Raw genomic sequence first — 14,586 nt, 5'->3', positions numbered from 1 at the left:
GAGAAAGGAAGAGCATTGACATGTCGTGGGTGCAACCAATGTCATAAAATAATATGCATATTAACTGTTTAATGAGAAACTAATTTGTTATGTAAAGCACAATTAAAAAAAAAAAAAAAGTAATCCCTGCTGCTGTGGATGGATGGTAAGGTCTCACCAAGCCTGATATATAGTCCGCTCTCATACGCCAGTCCGTGGGCAGCATCTGAGCATTCTGACCTCTATAATTGCAATACCTAGAAGCCAGATCCTGGTGAAGCAGGCCGAGCTCCTAATCAAATCCTATAGTGGTAACATCACGAGTCAAATTCTGCTTTAAATGCTTTGCCTAAAATTAAATGCAGTATTTGTGCATCTGATTGAGGTTTGGAAGCAATGAGTGAGAACCGTTATGCTTTTGCTATCTTGTGAAAGTCCCATGGTTTCTCAAAATATTTACTTTTCCCAATAGTTTAGAGGCATTTTCCAAACTCCCTATGTGTGACCACCTTTTATATGAAGAAGTCTGGAAGAATGATGTTTTGAGTTACCTAAATTGGTTAAGATTTAAGTAGTAAAATGGGAATATAAGGGAGAAAAATTTTTCATTTATAATTTCTTAAATAATTTTAAAAGATAAGTATTTCTCATTTGTTTATTAATCTCAAGCATGTTGTTTCCCCAGAGTTCTTTAAAATATTCTGGTTTAGACTTCTCTCTTTATGCAGTTCAGTACAAACGTTACAACTTCAGAGGTGGGATCTCACATATAATTTTAATCCAACTTCCTCCTTTCACAGAGTAAGATGTTGGGACTCAGAGTATCTCGGTGATGTTCAGGAATAAAGCAGAAAAATCAGGATTAAAAACCTGGTTCATAATTCCCAATCCAGGCTTCCTTCTAATATAGTATGCTTCTTTAAGCAATGAGCTGTTAGCTATGGAATGAAGAAACATAAACAGTGAAACTTTGGTATATATAAAACAAACAAAAACTTCCATACCATGAAATTCCGTTTCCACTTCCACAAGTTAACAAATAATTAACTTAAAAAATTATGCAATATACCAAAAACTCAAACACATGAACCAATAAAGACATGATGTAATTACTTAAAAAGATCTGTTTCGCAGACTTCATTTAAATAGTTCTCTGGGTGTACTATACGCATTTTTAGGGTACAATAATTAGATTTATTCAGAGCTTTCTCAAATTTATCTACTATATAAAAATCAGACGTATCAACTTTCCCTCTTCCACAGCAGCAGAGTGAATACTAGCTTGACGTCATTCTCATTTCCAGGTCAAAAGGTAAAGTCCCTAAAAAGTATCCTTTGAAAAATCTGATAATGAAAGCGCTCAGATCTTGGGGGATAGTTTGGTAATATAGGTAAAATGTGGGCCAAGAGACCTTTGTTCAGCTCTTGCTACTCATACTTCCTAATTAGGTGAACACGGGAGCTTATTAACCACGTGAGGAAGTTCATAAACTTGGGTGATACGCTAAAACAATGAAGGTAACGTGAACTCTCTCACCTGTTGTTCCTACTTCTCCTCTCTCAGCTTTGAGTGAAATCCCTAGAGCAGGATATCCCTGAAGAAGGCCTAGGTGTGTGCCTGTTCCTCGCTCCCTCCCTTAGAGAAGTGCATTTGGGGTACACCAGTGAATGTGTCTTATATTCACCTCTCAAACTCCTGGTCACTTTCTGAACCTCTAATAGAAAATCTGTTTCACTCAATCAGTTACTAAGTGCCAAAATCCCATATTAAAAAAAAAAAAAAAAACTGGACGGTAAATCTTACACAATTATTTACCAAACATGTTTTTCTTGAGTCTTCCAGACAGAGTATACAGTATTGGGTTTCTGGACATCAAGTGCTGTTTATAAACTTTCTAGGACTTGGATACATGGACTGCTGCTGCAGGCTTCCAGAGTTTCTCATCTTTACCCTTTAGATTGACTGGATTGGTATCTTGGGGCTTTTCTGCAGGGACTATCAAATTCATATTCTACATATTCTACATAATTGCTTGGCTATACCTCTAGTCCACCTTCTTCACTGGCATCCAAAAACTTACTCATTATAATGGAGTGCTGTGGGATTTTTATGGTCCACATAAAATTGCTTGCAAGTATCTCTGGCAATGTGTTGTCTTTATCCATGCTATTCATGCCTTTGATCAAAATTATTACATCTCCAGGGACAAATCTGTGCGTTATTTTTTCTGGCATGCTTCAGGCTTTAATTTTTGGTCTAGTGATATTTTTGGCTTACCCATATATTCTGAGAAACTAATTGTCAGCACACAGTTTAGATGGTTTTTTAAGCTGATAACAGTCATTGTATCAGGTTCTAATATTCTTTACGTGGCCTCGGGGGGCTCATTTGGAGCTCAGAATAGATTTTTTTCAGATTAGCTAAAAAAATTTATTTAATTTTTTCTGAAACTAAAGAATAATTGACCAGGTCACCAATAACAGTTTAGAAGTTCGTGTGCTTTCATTTTTGGCTCAAATGGGATGAAAATTATTGAATTACAGCTCAGCTGAACGTCATAGATGATGACATTTTATGGATGAAGGTCTATGCCTCTAACAGATGGAAGGACGTTATTTATTTAGATTCCATTTTTTCTTCCATAATCACTCCTGAATTTGTTCTTTTAGAGACGTTTTAAGAAAACTGCAACTGTTGTCAAATTTGCTTACCGTATTTTCCTGTTCTCAAGTTTGAAAATTACCTAGACGTAGATAATTAGCAAAGAATAAGAACATGGCCCATAAATGTACAATGAGAACATTTTACATTTTAGAAGACTGCTTATTTTCTTCCCCAATACATGAAAAATCCTACTTTATCAACTGTTACATTTAATGTTGCACAGAGCACATAATTAGGATTGAATAAACACTGAATGCAAAACCCGTTTTAAAAGTTAGGATTCAAAACACTGAGGGTACTTTTTAGGGCATTAACCTTCTAATGAAATATTTTATAAAAAACAAATTATTTATTTTATAGCAATGCATGTAGATACTAATACTTTGCATTTATTAGTCACCATTTAAAAGTATGTTTTTGTTTACATTTTCAAACATCTATAGAAATTTTTTTTTTTAATTTACTTGTATTTAAGCAAGCAAAATAATTGCTCCCAGAGAAAAGTATTTTAGCATGATGCCTATTAGGAATGAAACCCGTACTTCAGTGTGTGACTGAAACGTTTCCTTTCTAACCTATATGACTGTTTAAATTTTCTTTCCAGGTTATTTTCAGTGTGCTGGGTAGGAGCACTTCAGTTCAAAATAAGTATTTCAGCTAGTCAGAAGTTAAGTATTTGGAAAGGATTCTTTTTGAGTAAAATATTTTAAAGCCATTTTAACATATACTGAAAGACTTTATATCAAGTTATGAGTTGGAATGCTTCCAGGGCACTAAATAACTTACAATCACATGGACCTGCTAAGCAGATTATCTTACAAGATAATATGTTCTGTATTATTTACTTTGTTATAAATTTAAGAGTATCATGTGCTAAAATGTTTATAATCATTAAATATTTTAAGGGATGAATTTAAACAAAATACAACAGCGTACTGTTGGCCTCTGAAACTTTTTTTATAGGATCACAATTTTCCACAGCAATCTGAACCTGGCATTTGGTTAGGGAAAAAGAAAAAGAGAGGGAAGGTCAATGGTTTCATGATATCAGTTTTTGTTTATCGTGTAAGATGGTAATGGACTGAAATTACCAGCTTATAATACAACTTTCATTTTATTTTAGACATATTTTGTATGCTATAAAAATATTAATCACAGTGAGCTTTACCAATTGTTATTGCTTTAAAAATGAATGCAGAAACAATATTTTTAGTGGAAATAAATTATATAGTCATTAATTATTATTTTTTTTTAAACATGAGAGAAAAACCTCAGCTGTTTGGCCATTGGCAGAAACCAGTCTTAGCAGAGGTCTTTTGCAGGTGAGCTCCAGTCCATTTCTGTAAAGTTATCCACACAGTTCAGAAAACACAGGTTTTGTCTTTGTTACGACGGTCCCCAAAGGTCTCTGTCTTCACAGACAGTTCTAATATGGCAACATAGTTTTCCAAGATCGAAAACGATGAACTGAAAAATAGTACTATCTTAGTTCATATGTGGCCTTTTCCAATATGAAGGAACACAGCGACATACTTCTTCACTAAATGAATATCCTGGCTCACAATGCTTCAGTCTATTTGGACATGGCCTTCTGTAACAACTAGAACAAAAAAGAGGAACACATTTTCATTTAAAGGCCAAGGCAATTAATTCATTTTACTGTAAATATACTTCTGCATTCTTCTAAATGTCAAACTAGAACAAAATTGTTCATTTTATCGTAAAGTCGTTCTTAGTTGTATAAACTTTTAAAGTTTCTGCATAGAATTACAACGTTTAAGAGCAATGGAAAAGCCTAAAAAACAGTTTGGCTTCCTGATGCAATGAATGGAAAGACAGGATGTTGTATCCATTAGTTCTTTTGAAGTGCTCTCTGCTTCATGGACGAAAGTAACATAAAACAGAAATCGTGAAAGTGAATATTTAAGGACTGCCAGTTTCCTGTGATCATGTAAGCACAGCAGAACTCACAAGGGTCTGGGTCTTGTGTGGAACCCAGACTTCCAGATTATTAAACAGTGCCCTGTTGGGGCAGTGGTTAAACATTTGGCTGCTAGATCAAAAGATCGGCAGTTTGAATCTACCCGCTGCTCCTTGGAAATCCTGTGGGTCACTTCTAATCTGTCCTACAGGGTCACTGTGAGTCAGAATCGACTCGACGGCAATGGGTTTTTTTTTTTTTTTTTTGGTGGTCCTCAGCGAGCAGCCCCACCCTCAGTCTTGTCTCTTTACTCGGCAGCTGGCTGCAGGATGGTGGCCAACTCTCCCTTCCCCACCTGGGCTCCATGTGAAACAAATGTGGTCTGCGGGAAGAGGCAGAGAGGGAAACTATTCACCAGTGGTCCCCAGTAAGTCCTTTCAGTTTCTAGCAGTGGTGAAAAGATAAATTACCAATCTGTCAATAATGTCAACAGGCACATTGCTCTAATGGATTGGAGCTATCTTTGAAGAACTTTTTGGGGCATGAGTGTGCCTACCACATGGGGATGGTGTACAGGGGGAAATGCAACATGACCTGACATGTGGAAATCAACAGGGCATTACAAAAAAAAAAAAAAAAAAAGACAAATTTGATTTTAATATTTCATTTCTTATTCCCTAGAAAAGAAAGCATATCTTTAGTTAAACTGTTAAATGTTCTTATAAAATGAAAAACTATACTTCTAAATACAAATGCAAAGTCATAAGACCTAACTAAACAGGAATAAATTTGTCAATAAAAATTGATGATTAAAGCAGTGAACCAAAGAATATGTACTGTCCAATATTTTGAAATAAATATTAAGAAAAAAAAGAATAGCATATATATTTTTTCAAATAATCTCCTGTAGTTCCATATATATATATATATATATCACAATACTTGTAATTACACACTTAGATGAAAAAAGGAAGACTTGCAGTAAATACAGTATCTTTACGAAAGAATGTGCATTGTAAGATAAATACAATGATAGAAATATTTTCTCCTAATATAGGAAATCATTAAAAAAAATTTGATGGCTGGGTAGTCTGTATGCACACGTAAAAACTTTCAGATTTTCCAATATATACCAGGGTAACTTAGAAAGATTCAATGTACAAAATGAAGGTTTAATGTGATCAAGTATCTACATCCTTCTGAAAGTATCAGTGCATTTGTGAAGTATCCTTTTGGTAATTAGAGTAGTAATATGCAAGTAAAATTGGCATACGGTTATTGCCGAAAATTTCCTAAAAAGGAAATGGATTCTTATAATGTTCTCAATCCACTAAGGGAAGAAAAAAATATAATCAATGAGATGCATAGATTCATTAAAGTCTCCACATGCTATAGTTAAAATGATAGTGTGGGCACATCGTCAGAAATATAAATTAAAATAAGAACTCAAATTTTTTGAGAATCAAAAAGATGGACTGTTTACTGGGGAAAAACGTAATGATAGATGTTAATGAATATACTAAATTATAAACAAATGAAATGCTAAGTTTTAAGTCATATGAATACTTATCTACCACACCTGAAGACTGGAAGAAGAGAATCCAGTGACAACAACTAAGAACTAATGGTCAAAAATTAAGACAGCAACCAGGGAAGTACAATGTCATCTCAGCCAAGGAGGACATGAGCTTAAGCAAGGCTGCAGAAGGACAGGTTACATATAATATTACAAAGAATATAGATATTTGAGGAAAACAGCAGGGTTGAGTTTTTCCACATATTAATTTTTTTTTTTTTTTTTAATGAATGCCTTGATCTTGTACTGAATCTGCTGGTGAGATCTAGCCTTGCCACTTGCATTTCCATTCTTTAAAAACAACTTTAATATCATCTCTGCACTATAACGATGGTAATTGTAAATAGCGTTACCAAAACAACATGCACTGATATACCACTGGCCAGACTGACAAAAGAAAAACAGGAAAGGAAGCAAAATAACCCAAATAAGAAATGAGATGGGTGATATCACAACAGACCCAACTAAAGTTAAAAGAATCACATCGGATTACTACGAAAAATTGTACTCTAACAAATTTGAAAATCTAGGAGAAATGGATGAATTTCTAGAAAGACACTACCTACCTAAACTAACACAAACAGAGGTAGAACAACTAAATAAACCCATAACAAAAGAAGAGATTGAAAAGGTAATCAAAAAACTCTCAACAACAAAAGTCCTGGCCCTGATGGCTTTACCGGAGACTTCCACCAAGCCTTCAGAGAAGAGTTAACACCACTACTACTAAAGGTATCTCAGAGCACAGAAAAGGATGGAATATTCCCAAACTCATTCTATGAAGCCAGTATATCCCTGATACCAAAACCAGGTAGACACCACAAAAAAAAAAAAAAAAAAAAGAAAGAAAATTATAGACCGATATCTCTCATGAACTTAGATGCCAAATCCTCAACAAAATTCTAGCCAACAGAATTCAATAACATATCAAAATAATAATAATAATAATAATTCACCATGACCAAGTGAGATTCTTACCAGGTATGTAGGGATGGATTCAATTAGAAAAACAATCAATGTAATCCATCACATAAATAAAAGACAAGAACCACAGGATCTTATCAACTGATGCAGAAAAGGCATTTGACAAAGTCCAACACCCATTCATAATAAAAACTCTCAGCAAAATACAAACGGAAGGAAAACTCCTCAACATAATAAAGGGCATTTACACATATGCAACAGCCAATCTCATCCTAAATGGAGAGAGTCCGAAAGCATTCCCCTTGAGAATAGGAACCACACAAAGATGCCCTTTATCACCACTCTTATTCAACACTGCACTGGAGGTCCTAGCCAGGGCAATTAGGCTAGATAAAGAAGTAAAGGGCATCCAAATTGGTGAGGAAGAAGTAAAAGTATCTTTATTTGCAGATGACAAGATCTTATACACAGAAAACGCTAAAGAATCCTCAAGAAAACTACTGAAACTAATAGAAGAGTTCAGCATTGTATCAGGATACAAAAATCAGTTGGATTCCTCTACAGCAACAAAGAGAATGTCAAAGAGGAAATCACCAAATCAATACCATTTACAATAGCCCCCAAGAAGATAAAATACTTAGGAGTAAGTCTAAACAGAGGCGTAAAACACCGATACAAAGAAAACTACAGGACACTACTGCAAGAAACTAAAACAGACCTGCGTAAGTGGAAAAACATACCTTGCTCATAGATAGGAAGACGCAACGTTGTAAAAATCTCTATTCTACCCAAAGCAATCTATAGATAAAATGCAATCCTGATCCAAATTCCAACGACATTTTTTAATGAGATGGAGAAACAAATCACCAAATTTATATGGAAGGGAAAGAAGCCCTGGATAAGTAAAGCATTACTGAAAAAGAAGAACAAAGTGGGAGACATCACACTAGCTGATTTTAGAACATATTATACTGCCACAGTAGTCAAAACTGCCTGGTACTGGTAACAACAGATACATAGACCAGTGGAACAGAATTGAGAATTCAGGCATACATCTGTCCACATGTGAGCAGCTGATATCTGACGAAGGCCCAAAGTCAGTTAAATGGGGAAAAGACAGTCTCTTTAACAAGTGGTGCTGGTATAACTGGATATCCATCTGCAAAAAAAATCAAACAAGGCCCATATTTCACACCGTGCACAAAAACTAGCTCAAAATAGGTCAAAGACCTAAATTCAAAATCTAAAACAATAAAGATCACGAAAGAAAAAATAGGGACAATGCTAGGAGCCCTAATACATGGCATAAACGGTACACAAAACATTACTAACAATGCACAAACACCAGAAAAGAAACTAGATAACTGGGAGCTCCTAAAAATCAAACACCTGTGCTCATCCAAAGACTTCACCAAAAGAATAAAAAGATTACCTGCAGACTGGGAAAAAAATTTTGGCTACGACAAAGCCTATCAGTGTCTGATCTCTAAAATCTACATGATACTGCAAAAACTCAACAACCAAGACAAATAACCCTTTAAAAAGTACTGATTTATTTTTTAATTACTTTAAATACTCACCTTAAATATTTTCGTTTCTAGATATGACTGTACAGTAAATGGTGCTAGTCCATCTTTTGTTTTTAATTTTGCATAAACGTTGTGTACACCTAGAACGGTTACCCTAACGACACATGAAAGCATCATAATTTTTGGCAACAGCAAGTGTGGATTGCCTGACTGTGTCTGAAAAGCTCCAGGGGTGACCGTCCTATGTATCTGTCCTCCAGCTTGGACTGACTGCCACTACATTAGCCTCTGGGACAAGGGATTTAGAGACTACTCTGAGCTCGGACGGGCTTTGGTCCCCGAGCTGACGTCTTGCTCTTTTGGGGGCAAACTCAGTCTCATGAAAGTTTCCAACTGCTCTCAAGTCGATTTTGACTCATGGTGACCGAACGTGTATCAGAGTAAAACTGCACTCCATAGGGTTTTCGACGACTGTAAACTTTCAGGAGTCCTGGTAAAAGTAGATCACCAGGTCTTTCTTGGAAGGTGCCTCTGGTTGGACTTGAACCTCCAACTTTTCAGTCAGCAGCTGAGTGCTTAACCATTTGTACCACCCAGGGACTCCTCATGAAAGTTCGACATTGGTTAAAAAATAGCAGACTTCATCTTCTAGAACTTATAGGTGGCTATTCTCATTCTAATAAACAACAATTATTTTAGATTTTGGAGCCCTGGTGGCACAACGGTTAAGAACTATGGCTGTTAACCAAAAGGTTGGCAGTTCAAATCCACCAGCTGGTCCTTGGAAACCCTATGGGGCAGTTCTACTCTGTCCTATATGGTTGCTATGAGTCAGAATCAACTCGACAGCAATTTATTTTAGATTTTGGCTGAGAAAACTATTTCCAGTAAGAAAAATTAATACTACTTAAGGTTTCTTACCTGCACGTTTGATGATGAAACTTCTTTCCTTTTAAGAAGCATTTTTGCATATTTTCTGTACATTCACAGGCACATTTTCCAGGATTTAGAGGTTGATTCTTTGGGCAGGTTCTTTTACACACACACTGGCATGTGTTTTCATCAAATTCTCTGTTGGCCTCACAGGAGCTGGGGGAAAGTTTGTTTTTGCAGACACACTGGCATGAGTTTCTGTCTAGCTCCTTGTGGGGCCCACAGCTGGATGGCCGAAGCCCTCCTTTACAGACGCATTGACAGGTTTCTTCATCCAGCTCCTTGTCGGGGCCGCAGATGCCATGAGCTTCATCTGTAGAGTCTAGACAAACACAGCCAGAACATTCTTAGTCTACCTTCCTCGGTGTGAAGCATTAAAATTCATCTTTCTTTTTATGTTTCTTATTAAAGGACTGTGTGCAAAGATGAGTGCGTTCCTTTACAAAGAAATTCAAAACAAGACCCATATGGAGTTAAAAATGTCCTGTTCTGTAGTCACTTGTTTCAAGGACTGATGATCTGGCTATCGTACATGTGGTCTTCATAATAAATATTTGTTAATCAAAATAGAGATCCTGGGCATTTAGTCTTTGAACTAACAGGCTACTCACCATCTCCAGCACTGGAGGAAAAAATAAAATCTTGCTGAGCCAGGCATCTGCACATGTGATTATTCCAGATGTAATTTGTAGGGCAAGTCTTGTTTGTTGTCTGACACCTTTAGAAGAGATGGAGGCAGTACGACAGCCGTTACACAGAAAAAGTCATCTCTTTCCTTCCGAAATTAATGCACACTTTTAAATAAACATTAAAATAATATAGGGATGTATAAAATACAATGAGAACGTTTCCTCTCCAACTATACCCACCTCCATGTGCTGTGGTCTATATTCAGACTTGGATAAAGTCATTAATTTTATTCTAAAATTCACCCTGTTCCCACTAAACAATGTATTATGGACATCTTTATATCTCAGTTCTTAAAGTTGTGCTTCACTATTTTTAGTGACTGAATAATATTTCATAAAACGGATGTACTTTTATTATTCCCCTATTGGGAGCTATTCAAGTTGCTTCCAACTTTTGATTTTCCAACAACAGTGCAGAAAACTAAGCCTGGAAAAATAAAATAAGCATAGAATCCCATAACTACAAAGGCTCTGTTAATAGTTGGGAGCCCTGGTGGCACAATGGTTAAGAGCATCACTGCTAACCAAAGATCGGCAGTTCGAATCCACCAACTGTTCCTTGGAAACCGTAGGGGGCAATTCTACTCTGTCCTATATGGTCACTATGAGTTGGAATTGACTTGATGGCAACAGGTTAACAGGTTAATGCTGGTTGACCTGCAAAATTTCCACTCTACACTTTCCTTCCTGCCCTCCCTGCTTCCTTCCCTCATTCTTTCCTTTTCCATTTAGTAAAAATTATGAACATAATGGCTTCAGTCAATTACCTAAATTGCCCACATGGTTAAGCACTCAACTACTGGCAGTTTGAACCCAACCAGAGGCGTCTCAGAAGACAAGCCTGGTGATTTGCTTCCCAAAGGTCAAAGCCTTGAAAACCCTACGGCATTCTACTCTGCACACTTGGGGTCACCACGAGTCAGAAACGACTTCACGGAAACTAGTGACAACAACTCCTTTGATGCTCCAGTTGTACCACTGGTGGCTAAGTGGGGACTCTTCAAGTTGGTGCTTGTATGACCAGCAGCTTCTTTGCTCTCTGATGTGATTAGATGTCACAAGCTTGTCTTGTCCAATTTTTTTTTTTTTTTTTTTTTGCTCCATACTTGGAGTCAACCTTTGGTTAGTTTAGATTCAAGGAATCTAATTCTCTTTGCTGGAAGATGACATTTAGGGGGCACCACTGGGCCCACAATCAATGCCTACGGAAGTAGTCAAGAAATCAAACGAAGTATTACATTAGGCAAATCTGCTGCAAAAGACTTCTTTAAAGTGTTAAAAATCTTAGTCCTTGAGGACTAATGTGCACTTGACCCAAGCTATTGTATTTTCAATCACCTCATATGCAAATGCCTGTGAAAGCTGGGCAATGAATAAGGAAGACCGAAGAAGAACTGCTGCCTTTGCATGATGGTGTTGGGGAAGAATACTGAATATACCAGGACTGCCAGAAGAAAGAACAAATCCGTCTTGGAAGAAGGAGAGCCAGAACGCTCCTTAAAAGCAAGGATGGCAAGACTTAGTCTCATGTACTTAGCACATGTTACCAGGAGGGACCAGTTCCTAGAAAAGGACATCATGCTTGGTAAACTAGGGGGTCAGCAAAAAAGAGGAAGACCCTTGATGAGACAGACTGACACTATGGCTGCAACAATGGGCTCAAACATAGCAACAGTTGTTAGGATGGTGCAGGACCGGGCAGTATTTTGTTCTGCTGCACAAAGGGTTGCTGTGAGTCGGAACCAACCCGACGGCACCTAACAACAATTGGAATTAGGTGTGTTCAGTGCCGTCAGATTATATTACCTCTAGACCTTTACAGTGGGCAGGGTTAGAAAACGCAAGTATATCCCACAAAATGTCTCTCTAGGTAATGTTCATCCAGTAGAAGGACTCGTGGTTTTTATATTAAAAAAAAAAAAAAAAAAAAATTTTTTTTTTCAAAAAGTACATACAAATCTCTAAATGCCTCATCTTTCAAGCTAACATTGGTGTATAACCCAGTGCCATCAAGTCAATTCCGACTTACAGCGACCCTACAGGACAGAGTAGAGCTGCCCCATAGAGCTTCCAAGGAGCACCTGGTGGATTCAAACTGCCGACCCTTTGGTTAGCAGCCATAGCACTTAACCACTATGTCACCAGGGTATCCACCTTGGTGTATGGAAAGTATATATTTACATTCTTCACACTCAGTATAGTATTCTAAACAACGTGATGTGATGGAAGAGAGTTAAGTTACATTCCAAGTTGGGAGAGCAGAAGAATCATGCGTAGAGGTTTAAAAAGTGTAGGGGGCTTAAACAAAGAGGTCATGTGTCTTGGTGTTTGCTGGTATTGCGAATATTCACAGAGCCATAGAGTGATGACGGAAACAATACATCTTGCTTTTAAAAACAACTTGGTGTCTCTCGTAGGAACATATGAAGAAATATATGAACAGAAGAATAAGCGAATCTGCATTTTTGCAACCATTTCTTCATCTTGACCACTGTTCCTGACGATTTACGAAAAGCACTCCTGTTCGGCAATCTACACAGCAATGCCAAGACATGGAGAATCTCCATCAGTTCCTCTGAGTCTGCTAGTCTGTTAAAAAGCGTTGCCTTGTCATCCCGCTCATCCATACCATCACCTTCAGCCAACAGCAGTGACCGCTTTAATCTGAATTACCCCTCCCTTCTCAACTTCCTCCAGCCTTCCTGTTTCCTTTAGCTTGGTGACAGTCAATTTTGGAAATTTCCTTGAATTTTCCTTTATTTTTATCAACTTTTTTTTGTTGCTACACCATATCATAAACTAAGAGATTATCCTATAATATGCAAACTGTACATGTAACCACACAGACAGCAAGGGTGTTAATAAGCACATCAATCACTTGGTGATAACAAAACAATAGTCTAAGCATATTAGATCTTATCTAGGTAGTTTGATACTTTTCTACAGGCATTACTGTGTCTAAGTTATTCCGTAAGAAATTGGTTATGTTTTGTGGTTGGCCTAAAATGCATTATAATTTTGTCCAAATTAATAATACCACACATATTAATGTTGAAATTTGCAATCCTGCTAGGTACAACTGAATTAAATAAACATGTACTTGGACAGAACGCGTTTTCATCGTTCTTAAATGAACTTCCAAGCTCCAAAATGGAGTAGCAAGTTCTTGGCATTTAAAGCTTCTCGTGAAAAAATGGAAGACACAGTTTAAAAATACTGTTTTTAGAATGAAAAAAAGTTTTCATAGTGAGCAGGTTTAGCATAATTTGTCTTCTACATGTTTGAATCCCCAAAGCATTTTCATCCTATTAAAATTTCTCTTAAAGTTTTGAATATTAATGTGCGTAAAAATATGCAAAGTTTTATAAATGTTATTTTTATAATCTGTCTTTATAAAACATATGATTCGAAGACATAGTTTGTCTGCAACGCAAAACAGAGGGTTGTGCAATTATTTGTAAAGTAGATCTACACTGAGAATCAGTGTGTGACTACTTCAATATTCCTTTTTTCCTTTCCCACCCATATGTACACACACACAAAACAAAATCCATCTTTTTACCATATGAAGGATACAAAATTTTCATAAGGATTATTTAATTAATTATTCAATACTTCATTTGACTTTAGTTTGATAGCTACTGTTTCTTGCTAGTTAAAATCAGAGAACAAAAATTTAAGGACATAGGTATTTCTCAACTTACAGAATAAGAAATTTAATTACTGAAGTCAATCTGTCATTCATCTCTCTCTTGAAATTTTAAATGATGAATGTGCTCCTAAAATGATCTGTTAGAGGAAATTACAAATATTGGGCAACAGTTACTAACGCTAGTGCCGTGGACATCGCAGTAGGCTATTTTATGGGTGCCGGTGGCACAGCAGTGAAGCATTTGGACGCTGATCAAAAGGCAGGCTGTTGGAATACACCAGCTGCTCCTTGGAAACCTTATGGGCCAGGTCTAGTCTGTCCTACAGGGTCGCTATGAGTCAGAATTGACTCGACAGGCGTGGGTATGGGCAAAGCATTAGTTAGAAACGAAATAATGTTATTTTCTAAAGAACAATAATCATTGTAATATAAGATATATTTCTAACTGAAAAAAATTTAACTGCACATTGATTTATCTCAAACTACTTATGAATTCACTAAATCTCTCAAAATTTTTAAATAGATAATTTAAAATGAAAGATAATATTAATTGAATACAAATGCAACTCGCAGACATTGATTTTTTAAAATGCAAATTATTTCTACGGATATGATCTGCACTGTGCATCAGTTACTCTCATTTGCAGCTCTTCTAATAAGGTACTTTCAAAATATCCCAATTGGTTAAACCTTTCACTGCTGGCAATGTGGCATGTAC

At 36.5% G+C, this 14,586-nt stretch overlaps 1 protein-coding gene across 1 annotated transcript in view; it reads right to left on the bottom strand.

Annotated features, from left to right (window-relative positions):
* Positions 1-620: 620 nt before the first annotated feature.
* The window catches only part of VEGFC (vascular endothelial growth factor C), a 122,770-nt gene continuing 108,804 nt past the window's right edge, over positions 621-14,586 (bottom strand). Inside the window, exons 5-7 of the mRNA XM_003415823.4 lie at positions 10,139-10,245; positions 9,516-9,849; positions 621-4,244 (exon numbers count right to left, since the gene is read on the bottom strand). Of these exons, the coding sequence (XP_003415871.1) occupies positions 4,130-4,244; positions 9,516-9,849; positions 10,139-10,245 (556 nt within the window). The 3' untranslated portion in view covers positions 621-4,129. The remainder of the gene's footprint in view (positions 4,245-9,515; positions 9,850-10,138; positions 10,246-14,586) is intronic.

Source organism: Loxodonta africana, chromosome 21, assembly GCF_030014295.1.
Source record: "Loxodonta africana isolate mLoxAfr1 chromosome 21, mLoxAfr1.hap2, whole genome shotgun sequence".
Classification (NCBI taxonomy): Eukaryota; Metazoa; Chordata; class Mammalia; order Proboscidea; family Elephantidae; genus Loxodonta; species Loxodonta africana.
This window is presented reverse-complemented; position numbering and strand designations above follow the sequence as displayed.